General features: G+C 37.3%; 1 protein-coding gene across 1 annotated transcript in view; it reads right to left on the bottom strand.

Annotated features, from left to right (window-relative positions):
• IL1RAPL1 (interleukin 1 receptor accessory protein like 1) overlaps positions 1-22,664 on the bottom strand; it is a 792,200-nt gene that overhangs the window by 23,726 nt on the left and 745,810 nt on the right. Inside the window, exons 7-8 of the mRNA XM_074816883.1 lie at positions 9,349-9,481; positions 7,289-7,434 (exon numbers count right to left, since the gene is read on the bottom strand). Coding sequence (XP_074672984.1) covers positions 7,289-7,434; positions 9,349-9,481 — 279 coding nt within the window. The remainder of the gene's footprint in view (positions 1-7,288; positions 7,435-9,348; positions 9,482-22,664) is intronic.

Consider the following 22,664-nt stretch of genomic DNA (forward strand, 5'->3'; position numbering starts at 1 on the left):
TATCTTTTGACTTATATGACATGCTTCAGGGACTTTACATTTAATGATCTGTGATGATTTAAAATTAATCTTATTCTATTCAATAGTCCACATCCAGCTGGGATGCTAAGAAAAATAATTATATTATTTCAAATATTCTTTTTCTGTGATTTATAACTCTTCAAGGGCACGTGATTTATAGCTGTGTATTCAATTTCTGAGCTTTTTTTCAAAATCCAATTACAGTCTATCTAAGGTTTCAATTTTGCAATCACTTACACAGATTGCTTAACTTCATGGGCTATAAGTAACCCCTCTGAAATCAACAGGACTATTCACAAAGCTTCAGGTTAGCATATACATAAATTGTTGCAACTTTGTGGCCTAAACTCATTTACATTCTCTGCTTGACTTGGACAATTTAACTCACAGAGCTGCATGGTTTGGTTAGAAGACAGTTCTCAGTTTGTCTAGGTATGCTTTCATTGACTTCAATTATTAAATGAAACATAAGGCAATGAATATAATTTGGAAGGGAAACAGCTGAAGGCAATACTAAAGCTCCCGTGATGACACCTGAGAGAAGGTAAAGAATGCAGATACTGACACCTAACACAAGACTGATGTGTCATAACATGCAGCTTTAGTTATAAACAGGTGTCTTGCTTCTAAAGGAAGAAGGAGGCTGGCTAACACAGGAATGAGTCTGAGTATCATTTCAGACATCAGCTCTAAACAGTAGGCAGAGTTCAGGTTAGGAAGAAACCCTTACTCACTGATTAAAAATGGAGAAGTATGCGCTTCCTCACCCCCCCACCTCCCCACCCCCCCCTGCTTAATACAGTATTCATTGTGGCATGGCTTTAAAACAATTTAGCTTTCCAAAGTATAACATATGGCACCACATCTTTATACAGCATATGCATATCCAATATGCATATATAAAATCTATTCTCTACTTTTAAGGATTTGTTGTTTGTTTGTTTCAACATGCCAAACAAAATCTGTTTGAACTTAAGGTACCTAGATGGCTTTCCAGATACTGCTGTGAATAATTACTGATGGATATTGTAGGACAATAATACTTCTACCAGTAGAAACAGATTTGGGATGTTCATTAGCTTGATTATGAAATCATTTCTTAGCACAAAGTATATGCTTTCTGCTAGCATAGGTCACGCATGCCTGTAGATGTCTGCAGAGTTGATTTAAATTTAGTTATGGGTAAATTTTAAGCTAAGTTAAGCTAAATTTAGTTACAGTTTTTAATATGGTTTTCAATGCAGTAGTTTCAATTTATTTATTAGAACTACTGAGACATAGTTATCTCACTTTATTTTTTAGATCAATATATAATATATATTATAGATTCATCTGTGAAAAAGACCTAGTTGGGTTCAGGATTATATGTACATATGTATGTATGTGTGCAAATGCAAGACAGGGATCTTGTTAAGTTATTCATTAGTATGGCAGGCAGCATATCTGAGCCTTAATGCTGTTGGATTTCCAGTGTTATTAGAAGAGAGGTAGTAAATTATTATAATAGAAGTATATTCTTACTGATGACATTTTTATTTCTTCTGAGAAGCGCAAGATACCTGTTCCCAGCAGGAGAATAATTACACTGACTATCTCCAACAGTATGTTAACTCAAAAGAGGGTAAGTTTGAAAAAAATATAGACGCTGCAATGTTATTGAAGTTTACTACATTTAAATACAGAACACTGCATTTTAAAGGCAGTTTATACTTCAGGTTGAAGGGAAAAAGTGTCATGGTGCGGAATTACATTAATTTCTGGTTAGCTTCACCAAATAAATGAATTGTGCATGACTTAAAACATTACTGATCAGGAGAGTTTCTATTTGCTTATTGCACTACAGAAATCAGACAGCCCACACAATTACTTCTTTTAGATCTTCTGAAAGAAATGAATGTAAGAAGCACTGGGAGGTGCTAAAATGTGGGGAAAAATGGAGTACCAAGTTCCAAGGATGTAAGATCATAAAACATACTGTTTACATTTTTCTGAGGATAGCATTAATGAATAATTTAGCTCTGCATGGATTATGGGAACAATTTGTGACATTTTATTTTAAAATATTTTCATCCTTGCCAATCAAGGTTAGAATTACACTTAGACATTATATAAAGAGAACTGTGATAAAAGTAGTACAAAAGCTGTTTTAAGAAGGAATCTGTTAAACAAACCAACTTGTTCGACACTTTGTCACAGGAAAGTTAGATTTGTCAGAGGAAAGTTAGATTTAGGCACATGCTAAGTAATCTGACTAACCTTTTTACTGGAGATGTCTTAGTCCAATTTTCTGAAGGATGAGAAAAGCCTTACTGATGAAGAAAATGGTCCTATGAAGAATTTCTGTTCAGGCAGTAGTCTTTAGTATTCTACTAAATTAGTGATTTTAGATGAGATTGAGTGTAAAAAGAACAGTCACTTCTGGTTAGGTTTGGAAGGGAGGCAATATTTGACTTTTAGCCCTATGTCATAAATGTCTTGGGAGACTGAGCCTTTGTACTGCCCAGTGCAGTGACAACCTGAAGGTTTCTTCAATGGCCATAGGGAGATGAAAAATCAGTTCCCATCAAATCAAATCAAATCCAATTTCTATTCCAGTTCTAAAACTCGGTGAGGAACTTGGAAAAACTTTTCCTGCAGTGCACAATAAAAAATGAATTCTTTATACATTGGAAGATATACATGTGTAATGTGTAAGGTCTTAACTGACCAAGTGTGTCAGAGTTTTACAACAGTTTTGCTTCCACTGAGACTGAGAGATTTGCCGGAATGTTCAAGTAATTAGGACCAATTAACAGAAGTTCAAATATAAAACTCATCGCTCTCATATCTCACATGATGAGCTCCCATTCAGAAATTTCAGAAGCATCGTGAAGATTTATGGCAAAGGGAGATATATAACACCTGCAGTTTCTTTGCAGAGGTTAGAAAAGAGCTAGTTTCTTTTTTAAGTCTTAATTGTCACTCATCAATACCACTATGTGAAATTGTGTCCTAGTGACTCAAAATGCTCATGAGATCAAAAACTTAACATATTCAACTCCTTAAGTAATAAAACACATTTACACTATTATGTGAATGACACTGTAATTTAAGGTGCTCGTCAGCAATTCTGTTATGGTTAATAACCATGTGAAGAAAATTCAGAATAACTTGCTATTCAGAATTTGCTATTAAATTGTACAGGAAATATTATTATGATGTTTATGCATTAATAAATGCTGAGTTTAAAATATGCTTACCTATTCGTAGGTTTCGTCAAGGTGCATTTTTTATAGGAAATATTGACTTGTTTCTTTTTCAAATATATATTCTCATGGGCAATTTCAAACAGAGTAAATCTCTTCCTCTAAGCAATTCATTTCAGTGAAAATCCTTTTTTGTCCCAACAGAAAAAAAGTTGTTTTAACCATCCCTCATTAGCTTATAGTCAACAAGACCCATATATGCCCAGTGAGAACACCTACGATACAGGAAAACAAACCCAAAACATAAAAGAGGCCTAGGACAGGAAATTAGACAGGACTGAGAAAATGGGAAGAAAGGGAAAGAGATAGTTTGAAAAAAATGCATAAAGTATGTTACCTGCTCTTAGTTCTAGTGTCTGTCCCATGAAAAATAAAGGTATAATGTTAAGCTTTTAAAATGATATAAATAACATTAAAAAAATAATGCCAAGATAGAATTTGAGATTATGTTTGCTTTAGAGTTTTAGTTGCAGACATGCAAACAAGAATTTCCACAAAAATAATCACATACTTAGATAATAATATTTCCAACATAGTCTACGATTAAATGAGACTACGAAGGCTTTGATCCAGCATGAAAATCATACTTTTCAATACATAACACAGGAGAAGAGCATTCTTTTTCTTTAAGTATTACATTTTTATCTGTTACGTTGATAGACTATGGGCTTGTCTTCTTGAATTAAAAACCTGTGAAAAAAATAGAATTGTAGTGTGTGATCCACCCCTTATATACTCTGCAATATGCGGTCTGTCGTTAATAAATTTGTGCTTAGCTGCTGTCAGTACCACTCTCCAAATTAATTTCTAGAAGGTTCCTCTGTCTGGCTGAAGATTAACCTGTAACTGCTACAGAAGATCAATGGTAGCTATCACCAATAAGTAACAAAATCAGCCTTAGATTATAACAAGTAGCTATTTTTTTTCTCTCACATGAAAGAAAAAATAACTTGATTATTCTAAAGCTGATAGAAGTTTGGCCAACAGCTGGAGGAAGGGAATGAAAGTTAAATCTCCTGGGTTCTGATCCCTCTCTTTTTCTGATTATTTTTGGACAAATTTTGTAGGAATGGACCAGGAAAGGAAACAGCATTGGCATTGTCATGCTGAAAATGCTCTACTGCCTTTAGCTCTGAGTTAAATGCTCCCTACGCACAGTGTCTGAGGAAAGACAGGAGTCTAAAAATGGTTTGCTGGCTGCACAAAAACATAGATCATAGGTTTTCTCTGCTTGCAGTCAGAAAGTAAAAGAAGCTCAGGAGAAAATGGGGGCTCAGCTACCCCAGATGCAGAGCACTGGATCTGGGCTAGAGGGAGGTGCCAGGGGCCCCAGCTTTCTCCCAGTGCTGGATGCCCAAACTGGATTTGCTTTTCCCACACAAGTGGTGCTGGAGTCTGGGGGATCTGTACTTTGCTCCCCTCCCAAAATTCCTCTTGGGAAAGGGGAGGGTTCGGATTTCCAATCTAGTGAAACATCAGGGAAACAGCAGAAGCTGCCTCACCCCATCTGAAAGTGCCAGGTGCTGGTTAGTGGTGGGGACCACCATCAGATGGGCCCTGCTTGTGTTTTCTGTGAGGTGAGTGTGTGTCCCTGCTGGGCTGAAGGGCAGGAAGAGTGAGGAAGATGCATCCAGGCGATTTAGACTCTGAATTTCTTGTCCTTTCAGGGCCTGTGTAATTGCAGCCATAGCTAAAAGCTCCCTCTGGAAGTTTAAGTTTGCAGAGAATACATTGAGTAGGGTAAAGCAGCAGTTGAAGGGGTGTTTGAAAGGCTTAAATTTTGTACCTGAATCCCCACTGCAGTGTTTAGCCCTAAATACCTCTTTTCCCGGGAACACTCTTTGTTCAGTAACAGAGCTTTCTGCTTTCCTGTCCCTTCTGATCCTGGTGATAATGTACCACATATGAAGTTTAAGAAGGATTATAATTCCTTTTTCAGGTATCCAGTGAACATTCCGGATTCAGCATTTTTGTTGGCTTATACTCCTGGAAAAGAAGTTCACTAACTAGAAAACCAGCCAAAACTAATACCTCTGCAAATGCCTCAGTGTTCAGAAAGCAAATTTACCTAATTGTTAGGTCCCAGTTGTTCTAAGTGAGCCAATAATCAGAAATTAATAAACAGCTAATTCGTTCCTAGCAGAGACTAAATGTGAATCTAAACAAGGAAACCTAAACTGTAATGTTGTCATGGTGATATACAGGAGACTAAGCAAGCAGTGCAAAGCTCCTCTTCCTAGGAGACCTGAGAGACTAGCTCAAATTTTTATCTGTCATGGTTAATTTATCATTGCACTGAAACAGTTGTCAACATGCAAAGTGTGTAGAAGGCTTGTATCAGGTACCTTTTGTTTTTTGAGGGCAAAACAGATTTTGTTTCCAAATCACAATTTCAGATTCAGCCTTACTTAAAGAGGAAAAAATAAAATATTTGGGGAGTTTTTGATATTTTTATCTTTTTACTTTTTATAAGGGCAATTAAATATTGAGATTACTTCTTCTTAAGCATGTCATCATGAGGCCACATACTGTGGTGTGTTTGACATACTGATTTCTCCAAGAAAAGAAGCAAGGAAAGTAGATCTTTGCAAAATTTATGCATGCACACTGTTAGATTAAAAAACTAGTTGTCACAGAACAGAGAAGACTTATGTGTTGTCAGTCTTGGAGCTACTGTTTGTATGGAAGGGAAAATAAGGACTCACCATCAGCATGTGACTACACGTTAGTTAATTAAGTATTGGTTTTAATTTAAGCTTTAAAAAGTCTTTATTTTCAGTATTTCATGCACTAATTTAATTATTAAAGACAAGCCATTGAAATTCAGTGTTTGTTGGTTTAAGTTCTTGCTCTGGGTTCAGACGTCTCTGAACTAGGAGTATATGACTACTAGCTGGTAAATTGTTGAGGTTCAATTTCCCATCTCAGTAAGTTCAAGAAAATATTTCAAATGCCAGGCTAAGCAGAACATCAGATTATTTACATCTGCATCTCTTAAGAAGCAATGAAAAGAGTTCAGAAAAGTGGCTACAAATTATTTCTATTCAATTAATTGGAGGTACACAAAAATGCATTTAAATAAATGAGTCACACTATCTTGATTTACGGCTTCCTTTTAAACTTAGACAGACTGCATGCTACAAGACTAAAACTAGGGAAGACATCACTGCTTTGATATAAATTGAGATGCCACAAGTAGTTCAGCACCACAGTAAAAACCCGGTTTGCTCACCTTTACAGTCTAAAAAAAGCACAGTAATGACAGCAAAGTACAGACACTGCTCCTGATTATTCTTTGCTCTCTTAAACCAGCGGGATGCTGCATGAGGGTGGGGATCATCAAGCCCAGGCATGTGGAGCACCCTCTGGGAGGTAAAGTGAACAAAGTGGATCTGGGAACCTTGCTTTGCAAGAGATTCTCTGCCTCTCCATAATTATCTCCGTGGGAGATGGCTGTGGCCATTAGGCAGGCTGAAATCATGGGATGTGAGTGGTGAGTAGAAACAGGAAGGTTCTTAGAAGTTTCTGTCATGATGCTTCACTTCAGAAACGTTGGTATTAAACAAATACATTAGAAGGAAAATGTCCACAGTCAGGCTATGCAGGAACTCCCCTGGTATGGTGTTTAGGTGGCATTTCTGACAGAAATTGAATCTATTTTTATTGTTTTTTCTAATATTGGATTTTATTTCTTACAGAAAATTACTATACTTGTATTACCTCTGGCTTCCTACTATTTTTTTTCTCTATTGAGCCTTTATTAGTTTTAAAGTTAATGAATTATTATATGTATCTTTTATATAAATATAATTAAAAGGTGTTACTGTATTTTTTCCAGTGAGAGCCATACTTAAGCACAACCTTTCTGTTTTAATTTTAAAGTTATACAAATGCCTGGAGAAAAATAATAATTGACTATTAATATCTCAGGAAGCCAAAATTCATGCTTGCATCAGAAGAAACCTCTACAAACTGACCACCCCTATATTGTACCATTTAATTGAGAAAAGCTGCATATTTACCCCTTTTATGTAGAAGAATACTGGCATGACGGCGTCCATTTCCATTCTCGACGTAGCACGAATAATTCCCCAGGTCTGCCTCTTCCACAGAGTCAAGAATCAATGAGATAGAAACCTCCTGTTCCCCAAGATGTTCCTTGAGAACCCTGAGAAAAAAGCAACCATTGCTGCTATTCTGCTTGTGTTGTAGTGGAGCATTAGATAATCATGACATAATAATGCTACTTACAATTCACAACTCTCTGGCTTCAAATTTAGCTATGGTTTGATGCAATCTTAATTAAATCATATCGTGCCCTTTTCTTCCTTACTTCTAATGGGGAGATTTGGCTTTGTAAATGTTAACGAGGGCTTCAGTTAATTGTCTTCTTTAAGCAGAATGATGCGCACACTGATAATATATTGTTGCACAGTCTGATGGAGACCCTGATCTGTAGCATGTGAAGTCTTGAAATGTTAGAAGAGAGAAAAATGAACAATTATTTTGCATTTTATGGCCTCTCTAGGAGTGTGGGCCAAGCACACTATTTGTGCACTTTCTGAGGCTTTTCAACATGCCACTTAGAAACAACATGTGCATGCCATGGTCTGAAAAAATATTTCTAGAATGTATTATAAAATTTGACTACGTATTATAAATCAGTAGAAAGAACAGATGCCGCTTGTTCATACAGATGATAAATAAAAGACCTCCTACATAAGACTCCACCTATCTTCCACTGCTTTCTTTACCTCTTAATAAGTCCATCAGTGGTTTTAGAAATCCAGGAAAGTAAATGACAAACTATTCCAGGCTGCTCCCTCACATCACACCTGACAAAAGAAGTGGAAACCAGCCTTTCTGTTTCTCCTTCCACAAAAAAAGAAAGTTGTAACGAGCTTCTTGTTACCTTTTTGGCATTCTTCAGATTGCCAAGTCTCTGGCTGAAGGCTTAGGAAGAGCTTTAGATATGAAATATAGCTGATCTAGTGGCCACGTGCCATTTAGTGCACTGGTCTTGACCTTTATAGAATAAACTTGAAGTACACTGGGGTGAACTACACTTCCATTTTGCCTGTATCTGGGGATGATGACCTGGAATATCTATGTGGTCTTCTTGATTTTTTTTTAAAGGAATTGTCTCTGTTACTTTGGCTACACTGAAGTCAAAGGTTTTGCTGAAAAGACTTCATGTCTTTTGATGAGATAGTAAACTCCTATGTAAGAGGTGAAGTGTAAATAACTCCTTTTGTTTTATTATAGAAATTACTTACGTGATTATTTAGCTTCCTTTGTAAAACACGTTTAGATTTGCCTTCATTTCTTGGTTTATCCATGATATATAGACAGAGTGATGTACACATACAGAATTATAAATGTAAAAGGAATCTCTTCAGATCCAAGTAGATACTTCATATTGGATAGGAGTTGGTACGCTATGTCAAGCATGTAATTCTCAATACAAAACCACTTTTTTCTTAATTTCCAAATGAGGCAGCACTTTTAGGAGCAGTAGAAGTACATGATGTGAATTGCCAGATCCTCTCTAAAACAAGTATTTCAGCAGATATAAGCAGCCCACATAACAGGATGCTTGGCTTTCACAGGCCAGATAACATCCCAAGAAACTCAGTTTTTTCCCTGAAGAAAAGAAATCAAAACATTCCAAAAGAGAAGCTAGGCTTCAGCATTTATTTAAGGCTTCATGTTTTAAACTACTTTTTTTGAGCTGTTTTTCTTGATTATTTTTAATTTCATTTTAGTAACCATCTTAATGGTTGTTATTGTAGATTGCCACACTTTGAAAAAGTCACTATGCAAATTCCAGTTGGTTAACACTACGGTACTTGTCAGGCAGCTATTCTGCTTCTGCAGCTTTCTCACATCAGATCTGGCCAAGGCGTGCTTTTTCTGTTCTCTACTGGAGAAAGTTGAAAGTGTAGTTGAAAAGGTAGAGAATGGATATTACAAAAACAGGGATCAGACCCAAAGTGTGCCTGAGTTAGTCTGTGATAACAAGTATTACAACAACTATCAAAAGAAGATATTGACTGAAAAAACAAAATGCTTTTTCTTTTACCTGATGTCACTTTCCCAGACTCGACTATCATCCAAATCTTCAATAAACTTCTCCCCTTTCATCCAGTAGATTAAAGGACTGACATCTCCACTATATCCAAAGAAAGCTCGGCAGGTTAGATTAGCAGAACCGCCTGTTACAAAGAATGTAAGAAAATATGTTATTTCAAAATTCGTAAAAAAAGTTTCATTTTTGAATCAGTTGCTTTTGTTGATTTAAAAAAAAAAAAAAATATCTGTAGAGACCCTCAGTTTTCAGCTCCTGCTGAAAATGTCCAGAAGTATCAACTTGTCTTGCTACTAGTGTTCAATATCTTTTCTGAAAATAAATACAATAAAAGTGAAATTAAATGTTACATAACAACAGGATTCAATTTTGTATTCTTTCACCAAATTTTCTGTTTAGTAAGGAAATGAAAGACTATGTTTTTTCAAAAAGAGCTAACTTAACCAAAATTTTCCATGTTTTCTCTGAAAACAGATAAAGGATAGGTAAAACAGAGGTGCAATCACATCTGTGTTAGTTCAGCTTTGCAGTGGTTTCTGCAAAGGGGCCGGTAGGTTCCTGTAGGGTACCATTTCCAAGGGACAGACAGTAGAAAGCTAAATTATCTTAGTAGGAAAGTATTAAACAGTGAAACTTGAGAAAGGTCACATGTGAACTCATTCTGTACATTGTGGGACACATCTCGCCCTATGAATGGGAATAACAATTAGGTACATGCAGCAAGGAGGAGAAATTCTATACATGTGCAATGTTGCTTATTTAATCGTTACAGTGAAAATTAAAAATGTAATATGCCTTCACATTGGTTCGTTTTCATTGTGTAGTCTTACATCGTATTAGTACCACCTGGCTTTGGGGTTTCAGCTAGAGCGCATACAGGGATCAAAACAATACTTTACATGTTTTTTGAGAGTTGCTAAGATCAGGTGAAGCTGGAGGACACCAACATAGTTAAAGATCTCCCATTCACTTCTGTAAAGATGTTGTCTCAGTGTACACCAACTCTTCTAAACTGCTATGTGCATTTCTTTAGTGGATAATTACACAGTGATTTAAGGAAGTGTTGTGATTTAGGGAGTCCTTTTTTATCCCCAAGCAGAGTATTTTCATGGAGTTTATATTACTGCAGAGACCAAACTCATATTTTATTTATACTTTCAATTTTTGATCTTAGGATTTTTAAAGCTGACTGACCACAGCTCCTGTAAAAAAAAAAAAAAAAAAAAAAAAAAAAAAAAAAGATGCATTGTTAACACTACTTCATTCTGTACTGATATGCCATGAGCAGTTCATCGGCATTCAGTGAATTTCCTTAAAAATGCACTGCCTTGGGTCAGGTCTTGGTGCTTCTCAAACATATGACATTAATATTTGAATATCTTATTTACTTTTTAGTATGAAAAAAATGCAGGATGCTATATAACAAGATGATGAGTAATTATTAAAAAAATGTCTTATTTATCTGAAATGATTTGTGGTTTACTGTAAAGACATCTGACTCCACTATCTGGCTTGAACTCTCACATCCACACCATAAAATGTGCATAATCAAATTATTTTAATCAAGATGTGCAACATCAAGGCAAGTACCATCTATGTTGCTTTCACACGCTGTTTAGGAACTGAGTTGCTTTTAGTCATTTCATGAACTTTTGATCGGTGCCACACTCTTTGCCAGCAATGCCTGCTAAGGAGATGGGATTATCCCTGTACATGAAACTAGGATACAGAGGAGGTTCTAATTTGTAATCAGAAAGTATGAAATCAAATCTCTGACTAATGAGACATTTTGATAATCTCATCTGATTTAGAGCAAAGTTACCAAACGTAAACTGAAGATCTTCAGTGAGAGGGTAAAAACTCTCTTTTTAAAGACAACCACAGCTCCTGTTTCCACATCCCAGGGAGCAATGGTCAGGACACCTCCCTGGAAACAAACCTCTTCAATGTCTCAAGAAGTGCCATTTGGAAGCACTGGAGAGAAAAATTTTTGCAGTCTCAAAGCCATTTGCAGGGAATGAGATGAGCATTGGGACACCACTTAATGTGGGTCAAATGCATGAAAAACTGTAATGGAACATGATAAGCTCCCTGGTTGTGCCCAGGACATTTTAACAGATGCAAACCCAGTTTCTTATAGCAGTTGCATAGCAGATATAAGCTAGTTTTTTCATTTTTTTTGTTTTGTTTTGCATAATAATTATGATACATGAACATGTGAAAATGAAAATACAAAACCTTAAAGGATTATGAATATCTTGGCCACAGTCATCCAATATAGCACGTGTTCAGGGCTGTGAAATGCCTCGTAACCACAGCATTGATGGACTCTGATCACTTTCAAAATGGGAGAAGATACCTGCCCATCTACAGAAAAGGCAGGTTCCTGTGATAATTGGATAATCCCTATGGAATTATCTACCAGTTTTAGAGGGAAGAGTGCTACCTAATGCATCACTGCCACTTCTTGGGCTTTTTCTGGAGCTTTCCCACCAAGTCAAGGCCCAGTTGAAACTTGTTAGCTTTTAAGATCTGGCAAGATCACAGCTAGAGGGACTGTAGCTTCTGGCCAGTTTATCCATGATTCACAGAGATTAGGCACCACAGATGCTGCACCACCAAAGCTCTCCAGGCTCCTGAAGCTAACAGGCACCCACTGAGAGCTGATTTTTGCACTGTACAGGCCTCTGAGCCTTTTACAGGTGAATATTAATGCACATAGGTTTGTTTTTTTTTAAAAATAAACATCTTCTGTTAAAGAAGATGACAAAAAATGTCAGAAGAAAAGAGTTTGTAAGATTAAGGCTTTTTCCTCATTAAATTCTTAAGGAAATTTCCCCCCTAAATAAAATATGTAAACATATTTTTAAAAATAGAATCCAAAGTTTCCATTCAACATGAAATATTTTCACCAGAGAAATAAATTAAGAAGTATGTAATGCCTCTTAGTAGTACTGTGTCTATTACAGTCCCTGAGCAAAGTCCATTAGCATGCTGGGTGTTCAGCTGTAAATTACCTATACTGTCTACCTTGACCAATCTTCACAATAAGTCAGTGGGAAGTTCATTAGCAGGTCATCAAGAAAGATTCAATGACCAGCTAATGACCAACTGTGACCATTAATGAGGAGGTCTGTTACTCTAGATCTCACAGCTCTTTGCAGAGGGCAGGGGAGCTCACTTGGTGGAGCAGAGATGCTCACAGCTGCAGGCACATGTAAGTAATGGCAAAGGCTGACTGAAGGACAATATTTGAGCCGAGAGAGTATTTTGGGAGCGCATCTTGACCTCTGCTCCAGTGTTGCCCTCATGTGAGTGAGTGTATGCTGAAAGATGTGCTGCATTTTTCCTTAGAAGTGCATGTTTGAAGTGAGCAGACAGGATGCCTAGTTTGGCACAGAGCGGCTGCTGTGCATGGGCTGTCTGTTTATAAGAAGTCCACAGATTTTTTTCAAAGCATGTAAAATTTAAGTAAATAAATACAAGAGCTGCTTTGTTTTATATTTAAGCTAATGTGTAAAACAACCTGTCAGCCAATTAATAGAAATCACTCACAGTTAACCCTACACAACTGTTTCCCCCCACGTGTTTGCTGTGCTGAGAAAAACTATAGAAGTGATTTGAAAACTGCAAAAGTTTGATGAATGGATATATAATGCTTTCTATGTCATTAATTTAAATTTTCCTGTAAATGCTGGATTATTACAGTTTTATAGTCTATCTTTGAAGGAATTTAAATAACACATTTTAAATTTACTACAGATTTTAAATTAAATTCCTAGGGAAATCCGTCTCTCTCTCTGTATCCCCTTTGCTGTGAGGTGTTATAAATTCTTGAGAATGTTCTGTCTCGAGTTATGTCCTGGGCAAACTGCTTTTTTTATGGACACTGGAAAAGTCTAAAGGCATGAGATTGGAATTATTAAGTGAAACTGATAGTGCTGGTGCTTTTATCAACATCCCCCCCCCCCCCCAAAAAAAAAAAAACCAAAAACAAACAACCCACAAAACAACCCAAACAACCACCCCAAAACACCCTCAAGAAAAGACAAAAAGAAAAATGTCACTTTTGACTTCTCAGTAAAATTATGATTTTTTACTGTGAAAAAATGCAATAAAGACATATATGAGAACACCTAAAAAAGTAAGCTTTCTCCATCACCCTTACTTCTGAAGATGAATATACTCTTACTGTATTGAGCTGATTTTTGTAAAAATTGGAATATATAGCACTACAGGTTCCTGCTGCTTGCTGTGATAAAGTTGCACTGTCAACTCCAGCTAACTGGGTTCAAGCTACATTAATCAAAAGCTCTCTGCCATCTAAACTGAGAACGACTCCTGTTGCACAGTATGGTTTCAAATAGATCAGAATGCAAAAAGGGACCACAACAAAATGCACTTCCTGTGAAACCAGCAAATCCCCTCAGCAGAGCAACACATTGGTTTTATGTCCGTTTTCTAATTGGCAACATTTGGGGCACTTTGCAAACTACTGCTATGGGAGCTTAGATCCAGGAGAGGGCACTGTCTAACCTCTAAACATTTAAAACAAATGTCAAAGTAAATTCTGAGTGTTTAAGCTGTAATTAAAAACATCAGCCTGCTAAGAACCTGCTAGTTGTAATTAGCAAATAGTGAATGTTTTGTGGGTAGCGAAATGTCATCTTGTATGGGCCGTCTAAATTACACTTGCACCATTAGTCATACACTGTGGTGGCACCCGTTCTAGCCTTGGATTTGACATATTCTTCAGTGAAGGACACCCATTTTTGTTGGAAGCAATGATAATTATCAGAAACAGACATCTTCTGCAACCTCTTTTTAGAAGAATCCTCAAAGATGTACTATGGAAGTGAAGCGCTTGGGAGCCATGCTCAGCATCTAGTAATGTTGAGAGCTAAAAGAGTGGAAATGTTAAGTGTACTGAAATATGGAACTTTCTTTTACTGTACAATGTAAACCATTTATAAAACTTATGCTCAGGCAATACCTACACACTTATAAGTATGCCATTTATGTGTAATGTTAACACTTCAAAATGAAAATATAAAAGGCCAAGGCAGACACAATCAAAATCTCTCACACATGAATTGAATACCATTCTTTCCGTTCACGTTAGAGAAAAAGCACTGACAAATATCAGTCTTCCAAGTGGAGGGATGTAAAAGCTGTTAACTTCCTAGGTGTGATGGATAGGTGGCAATTTCTCACAAAGTCAATGACCCACTTGTTTTGCCAATGTCATCTGCCAAGCCCAGAGGGCAGGTGGGTAGAAGCTACTCATGTTTTCAGAGAAGTCTCACATCCTAAAACAGTTCAACAGTTCTTGAAAGCCTTCTTGTAAACACGATTAAGGATAAAGTACCATATAGTTTTGAGCCATGAGCCTTGATCATATGATCATATTCTCGGGATTTGTAAGTCTTCCCTTAGAGCAGGATGAACCGCAGAGATTCCTTTTGATTCCTTCTGTGCCTATGCAAAGCATCACTTACTGCTATGGTGGCCTTCAGTTTACATATGCATTTTCACATCTTGACATCTTGTACGCTCTTACCAGATTGTAACTGTCTTGCTGCATGTTTCATATAGCTGGTTAGGCCAAATTAAAAAAATAAAAAATAAAAAATGCTGTTTTCTGAAATATAACTGCAAGCTGGGAACTGCTAAATTCCAGTCTCGTTATCGAGTGGTATGTTGTGAAGTCTTTGGCAAGCCATCAGGTCTTGCATCCATACAGTTGTGAAGATACAATGTACAAATTCCTTCTACTTTGAATTCAGTGGATGTAGGTTTGAGAGAGCTGGGTATTATCACTCCACTAAATATTATCACGCAAGAGTCATACAAAGTGGCTGAATGTGATTACACAGCTATATCTTGTCATTAATAGACCTGTCCATATCTTGTTATGCTGCGAAGCGGAATGCTAATTGCACGGGACTCTGAATAAGACCTTCAGGCCATAAATGTGTAAATTTAGAGTACACACAACCATTCCTCCACAAAAAAACCCCACATCAGCTGAAGGTTTGCAACAGTTCAGAGAGAGACTGTAGCTTTTGAACTTTCACTGAATTTGTAGATATCACTATTTATTGGAGAGGTTAGAAAATCACTTCCTTGAATTTCTGATATTTTTACTTGGAAAAAGCTTAATTCTTGTTCATTAGACGTTTTGTTTTGTTGTTTGGTTGATTTTTTTTTTTTTTTTCACTTAGAAACTAGCCCTCATTCACCATAGAGCCAAACTCATTTGCTCACTCATAGTCATCCACTGCCATATGAAAAGCCCTTTACCCTGCAAGGCTTCCAGCTGCTGAATTAGAGTTCAACAGTAAGACACTTAATGGAGGTGTCTATATGTTGCTGCTTACATGTTCCCTGCTGTCAGCCCTGAGATATTTGAGTCTGCAACACTTAATAAGGTGCTATACTGAAACATACATGGTAAGATCTAAGATTAACCTAAGAATATGAAAAAAATTTGGTGGACTGCTTCGTAGCTTGTGAAGGAAAAGAAATTCAATCCTTTCTGCTTTGAATGGGCTCTTTAGCAGCAGACTACCAGAGAGAGAGTCAATGAAGACAGCAACCACCACAGCAGACTGCACCAAAAGAAGTGATGTATGGGACTTTGGGCTCGAAATGCCCAGAACATCTCTCAGGTACATATATTGTTAAACTAACCTTTATTTCACAAGAGGTAACAAAACCCCTGAACCAATAATCTTGATTTTCCTAACAGCAGGCCTCTCCTCTTGATAGATGACAATGTCAGGCTGATAGATTAGTTGTTCAGCAAGTATTTTTCATTCCTTCCTCTTCAGAAGTAGAGGCTGGAGTGGAAGACAACAACTATCACAAGCATAAAGCAAGAGTTGCTAAAGAAAAGGAAAGTCACAGCAATTCTTTTACAAGTTTGACTTAACTTTCACTCATGGTTTTTTCTCATGGATTTTTTTAGACAAATGCATTTCTCAAACACTTTTTTCCTGTGCCCTCTCTGTCAGATCACAAAATAATTTCTGTTTTAAAAGCTTAGCTGTTTTCAGATGTAAGTCACGAGAAAATATCCTAGGTAACAAAATATCTCTAATTGGGAAACAAAATGATGTGGCTCTAAATGTCAAACTTCACATACTTTTTAGCTCTTACAGACTTATGACTTGGGAGCTTTAAATGTGTCCACACCGTGCATAGTTTAATATTGTTCAGTGTTTTGCTTCTGGATTCTTTATCAGCTGCACTGCCTTTGACTATGGTGCTGTGGCTTTTTCTTTTTAATGATGCTACATGGTAAGAAAACAAGCTTAACTAGCAGCCTGAAGTTTCCTTTGCATAAAGGAGTCCAGTAAGGAGTCCCATATGGGAGACCATACTCCTTATGGTCTCTCTCTCTGCCTCAAAAGCTAGACAGATATGTTATGCACCCAGGGATGCCACCGCCCCTCAGCAGACTCTGAACCCCAGGATGGTGTCTTGCAGCTTTCGCTTTGTGAATTCCTGCTCCGGGTCACTTTTGGGAAACTTCTAGAAAAGCAGAAGGGGTTTCCTGTTTATCTTTTTACATTTCAGGGAGGTTAGATTAGGAAAAAAATTAAAATAATTCAATGTGTGTCTCTCTGGTAAAGAATATTTATTGATAAGAAATATATTAAGAACGGTAATGTCCTGGAGTTCTATCCATGAGTGTGGGCTCCAAGCAACTACAAAGCTGTAATAAAGTCTTTATTCGTTAAGGAAGACAGTTTCAAGCCATTACAGCTCTCAACATTTTCCTCCTTCCCATACAAAATCCAGAGACAAAACAGCAACAAACTGAAAGTGGGACTTCAGCGGCTCCTCTGAGTTAGAACACAGTTATTGCTAAGGAGCTACTTGAACAGAATGGTAAATCCAGTCCACCCATGCCTACGATAACAATAATTTTCTAATGTAATATGCTTGCAATAGCACAGCTACCTTTTCCCTTTTCACTTTGCTTTCTTTTACCTGTGCAAGCTGTAGAAATAACCGACCTTTTTTTTTTTTTTTTTTTTTTTAATCCTTAAAAGTGTTGGCCCAACAGATGAAAACATTCAAATGCCTTGCCATGGAGGTTTTGTTATAGATCCTATTTTCTTGTTCTTTCTGAACAGAATATACTGGGTTTGCTTTAGTCTCTTTTGGGTGCTAGTCCAGCTCAAAAAACCCTGCAGATAAATCATGGCAACCAGCTGCAACACCAACACTTTCTCCCAGACTCCCTCTCAGGTGCACCGCACAAAACTTTCTGTACAAGGGAAATGCAGACTATGACCTGGATTCTAGATGATGAGAAATAACACACTTTTTTCCAAAAGAGGTTAACTTTGGGGAACTGTAGCAAACAATTTCCTGTGTCAGATCCCACTTAAACAAAATATCAATAATCTTAAGGAACAGATTTGGCAATTCATTTTCCATACAAGTTATCAGCTATTCAACATCTTGTGGCTATTTCAGTCCCTAGCTGTTCAGTCAGTTGATTTCTTCAGACATAGCACTTAATGAACAGTGTTAGAAACTGTGTTTTACTATAACGTCTTGTAATATCTGCTCTTTAACTGCTTTGGAAAGAGGGATTGTAATGTTTGTGCAATCAATTGATAATTTGAGTACCTATAGCAATTTTTCAGCTGTGGAGTCACACATACGTATTAAATAATAGATTGTGGGTTTATTTTCCATTGGTCAGCCTGACTGCTCTTTTCCTCCCTTTGCTCCTTTTTCATAAGCAAGCCTACAACAGTGCAGGGAGTTATTTGGGCAAGGAAGTATTCTGAAAAATACTGTAGAGATGGGCTGCATATGGAAGACTTTTTACAAAAGTAGAGCTTAAGGAAAGTAGCAGGCACAGTGTCACCTACACCTGCTAGGTGGGTATTAAGGAAGGTGAGACTCCAAATAACAAACAACAAGTAATTAAACACTATCTCTTCCTCTGGTGCTCTTTACTCTTCAGCACACACTGGTAACATTAGCAGTTCTAGATCTTCATGAACTAACCAGTTCTGTCATCATATGATGAAAAATGTTATTTGGAAAAGACCCAGGCTAGTTTGGCAAGCATGTGGATGGGGAAAACTACCATTCCCATGGAGCAGTGTGGCACAACAGGATAAATATAATTGAAATAAACCACATCTATTACATGAATCAAAATATTTCAAATTGGTTCAAAATTTGTTCTCTGTTTAAATTTTCACCAGGAAAGCCATTAAGCACCACTAAAAATGGTGCTTCATCAGCCCTGATGAAACAAACCTGTTCATTACTGATAGATAGATAGATAGATAGATAGAAAGATAAAATCAACACCAACTTTCCCTTTTACTTCGATAAAACCTCTGAGGGTAGGAAGGTATTTCATGCTTATTCATACTGGGTTTTTCTATGCAAAAACAAAAGAATGAGAAAGAATCATATATGTATAGTTTAGATGTGCTTCTGCTTTAAATTGTAGTGTCCCCACCTTACGTTATGAAGATATTGCAATGGACAGAGAAAATACTAGTTCTTAGCATATCCTTGGAAATAGCTGATGTTTGCCATTTAATTAAGTATCACATGGACTAATATCTGTTTATATAATTTAAAAGTCATAACACATCAAATATTTCTATTGCATAAAAATGTGAATGCACGCTGTTTCTAACAGCGTCAGGTTTCCCATTTTTATACTGCAGTCATTACACCATGTAGTCTATTTCTCTTGCATCAGTAAGTTAGTTCCCTGTTTCCCAAAGAAACCCCTGAAATGAAATCCATGAAAACAAAACCCTCTTATTCACAAAGATGCAAATGGAGAAACTTGATTATTTGTATGTGACAAATGTGCTATACTCTTGGACCGTACGCATGCTGGAATCTACTGCTATTGATCAGGTTCCTTTCCACACGAATGGTTGACAGGCTTTTTCAGTATATACCTCTATGTAATTGCGTATTGATAGAAAACACTTAGTGAGGGCAGCTGCACAAATGCCACCAATGGAATAAAAAGAATCCAGCTAGCACTGTGTATGTGCTACCTGACTTTAAAGGAAAAAAGTATAGAAATGGGGACAAGCTTGAATTCTTGATGCCATACTCTGCTTTCTGACCTGCAGGTATATCAGTGGAGTAGAGGACCTGTGTTATAACCAGAACTTCCACAGGTAAAAAGATGGGTCTGTCCGAAGGTAGGATTCCTGCTGTACACTCCTGGGTGACACAGCACCTTCTCCCTCTGAGTCCTCGCTCTGCATGAGAGCTTCTGCTCTGCGGCAGGGCTGGCCCACTGCTCCCAGCCCCAGAAGCTCATCTTCTCTCACTCTGATTTAGGGTAGGTGAAGACCTGTGATCTCCATCACCCTCCACATATAGTAGTGGTTCTTGCATCACATAGGCAAGAGGGGGAAGAGTTGTTCTTGTACTCCTAAACAGCACCTGCTTGAGGGCTGGCTTTACATTTTCTATCACTCATTAACAGAAAAAAGGCCTGGCCAGACTGGAGATACAATGGGAAGAAGCAGAGCCTGATGTCCCCATCTGTGTAGGTACAGTCCTGGGAATCATAAAATGTGATTCTTCCAAAACAACTTCCTTCTCAAGAACAATAAATCATCAAATTATTTTGGTTGCTTGCACATTTTTGTCAAGAGGAGATGGTCTTCAGACTGGAAAATCTGGACAACAGCAAGGCTTAAGTGATTTATCTTCTTGCAGCAGCTATGTGGGCCTCATTTCTCTAGTCCACCTTCATCCTCCTTTAGTTGTAATTTCCATAGTTATTCTGTACAGGGTCCTGCCAGCAAAACTTGTGAGAGATTTAGGGCTCCTCTATCTGAAGCTGCACACCTCAGGTCAGCAAGCAAGATATCAATTCTCGTTACTAGCATAATTGTGAATTTCCTGATCAATTTACAAAACTACCATTCTCCTGCTGCATGCCTATTGTAATTTTTGTTTTAATTTTCGAAGTGCTCTGAAAGGCACAGGAGTTGTGACATTTCTTAGAAGAAAGTGAAGGAAAATTTCACTTTGCTTCATTCAATCCCAGGAATACAGAACGTTGTCTACAATGTTGTTTGTGTTTTTTAACAGTTTTTGCAGGTCTCAATGCAAGGACTAAAAGCAGAGTTTGAGTGACAATAGACATCAGAAGGTACAACAGGTAGTGGTTACAGGAACAGAGAAAAATATTCATTGTGCAATATTTATACTAACTGTGCAAGGAGGGAGGTGGCAGGCTTGTGTTTCTGACAGTGCAAATGTGCAGGGTGCCACCCTGAGCAGTGGCCCCAGTGTTCACCTGGGGGCCCCTCCAGAGTTCCGGCTGCCAGTCACTTCATGATATCTTTTTAATGTGGACACCTGTCCGCGAGGGACCAGGGTAAGTTTGCAAAACCCCTTTTCACTTGTGACTTGGAGCTAGAATTTTAATCCAGATCTGGGGAAGAAAAGAGGCTGTGTTAACCCTTGCACTACCTAGCCCATCATCAGGTCTAATACCATTGTAGCTATATGCTTTGATTTTTATTGATGTAATAATTTGTAAGTGCTGTTACAAACTACTGGGTAATAAAACAATGATGGATTTTTAGAAAATGTTTAGTACAGTGTTTACTTTCAGTCCTTTTGCATCTAAATTGTATCCCTTTAAAAATGTGTTACAATTGCAGACATATGAAAATGAGTATTTTTTATAAAACAGTCCAAAATTAATGGCCTTAGCCATTAAGTATTGTGTTATTACATATCCAGCCAGTTTCCTAAATGTGTGTTGTACACTCTCAATGGAGTTTAAATGCATACTTATCTCAAATGAAGTCATATGGATTATCTGAAGTGAGAATAGTGGGGGGAAAAAAAAACCACTTTAAAATCCTCCTTCTTTCACAAAAAAAAAAAAAAAATTAAATGTTAATTTGGGATCATTAATCTTCAAACACAAATAAAGTGAGAAAGGGTAAAACAGCCACCCATACTGAATCAGAGCAAAGACCCACTATCCCAAAATCCTGTACCTGACAGTATTCAGTATCAGGAGGGCAAAAATCTAGATATGAGAGTCATAGCCCCTGAAAACAGCCCTAATTTTATGATGAAAATGTTGACAGACTTTAAACTACAAGAACGCCAATAATAAAAAGAAAGATCATATGGCTGTCCTCTGTAGGCAATTAATCTGTTTGTTCTAACAGGATGAACATATAAAACAGGACCAGTAATCAGCTTCATTACCACTAGGAGACAAAAAAAATAGCCTTCTGATAGAAGTTTGGCAATGTGCTTTTTAACAAAAGCATGTGCATTTATCTGAAAAGTTAAAAGATGGAAATTTATTGTTATGATAAAAAACAGCTAGATGAGCTTATCCAGTTGAATGCTTTGCTATCTTTTCTCCAGGTTTCAGGATAATCAGAAGTAGTTATGAGTAAAGTTTGGCAAGAGTTGTTTGGGGTTTTTTTAATGCATTAGATTTTGGATAACAAGTATATTAAACTTTATTTTGCATAGATTATCACCCTAAAACACTTTGTACTGTGAGATGATAAAGTTCAAGTGTTAAATAATGAGAGAATTTAAGAGACATGAAAAAAACAGGGCAAAATAATAAAAAGTAGAGGGAAAAAGTCAAAGTTGTTTCTACTCTAAGTCATTTGAAGAAAAAGTGAGGATTTTTTTTATGACTGTGATGGCAGGTGGTGTTTCCTTGGTGTCCAACGCAGGTAATAGTGTGACATAGGGTGTCTGGTCCTGTAACTTTTCTATTTCCTCTGAGTCAGTCTCTAAAACTAATACATATCCTGATGAGTGTGAGAGAAAAGCTAACTCAATGGGAACAGTAATAACTTTTAAATGCCCTGCTGAATTGTATCCACTTATACTACAATAAGGCATTCTTCTAAAAGCTATTTCCATTTTTAATGTTTAGGTCAGTACTGTGTGGAAGGAGTAGCTAGGAAGCAGAAAAAGATTGTTGCTGTCGAGGTAGGAAAAGACCTCTTCAAGGGTGTGTATATGGGAAACTGGATGATGGTAATGTGAAGATATCCTCCTAGAGATGGGCTGCTGGCATCTACCCAGTGACACTGCAGTAGCTGAAAAGCAGATTCCAGTAAAAGGCTGAGCTGAAACAGGAGGATCTTGCTTTTTCTCCTTAAAACAAAAGCCCACAACACTGCTGTTGCCCCATGTTTCCACGGTCACCCTTTCTCATGCTATACCCTTCTCCCCATCCTGAGAGATCTCCTGCAATTGCCAGCACCTCCCTGCCTGGAGACAGCTCTAGGACTAGG

The sequence above is a fragment of the Strix aluco genome, chromosome 2 (genome assembly GCF_031877795.1).
Source record: "Strix aluco isolate bStrAlu1 chromosome 2, bStrAlu1.hap1, whole genome shotgun sequence".
NCBI classification, from domain to species: domain Eukaryota; kingdom Metazoa; phylum Chordata; class Aves; order Strigiformes; family Strigidae; genus Strix; species Strix aluco.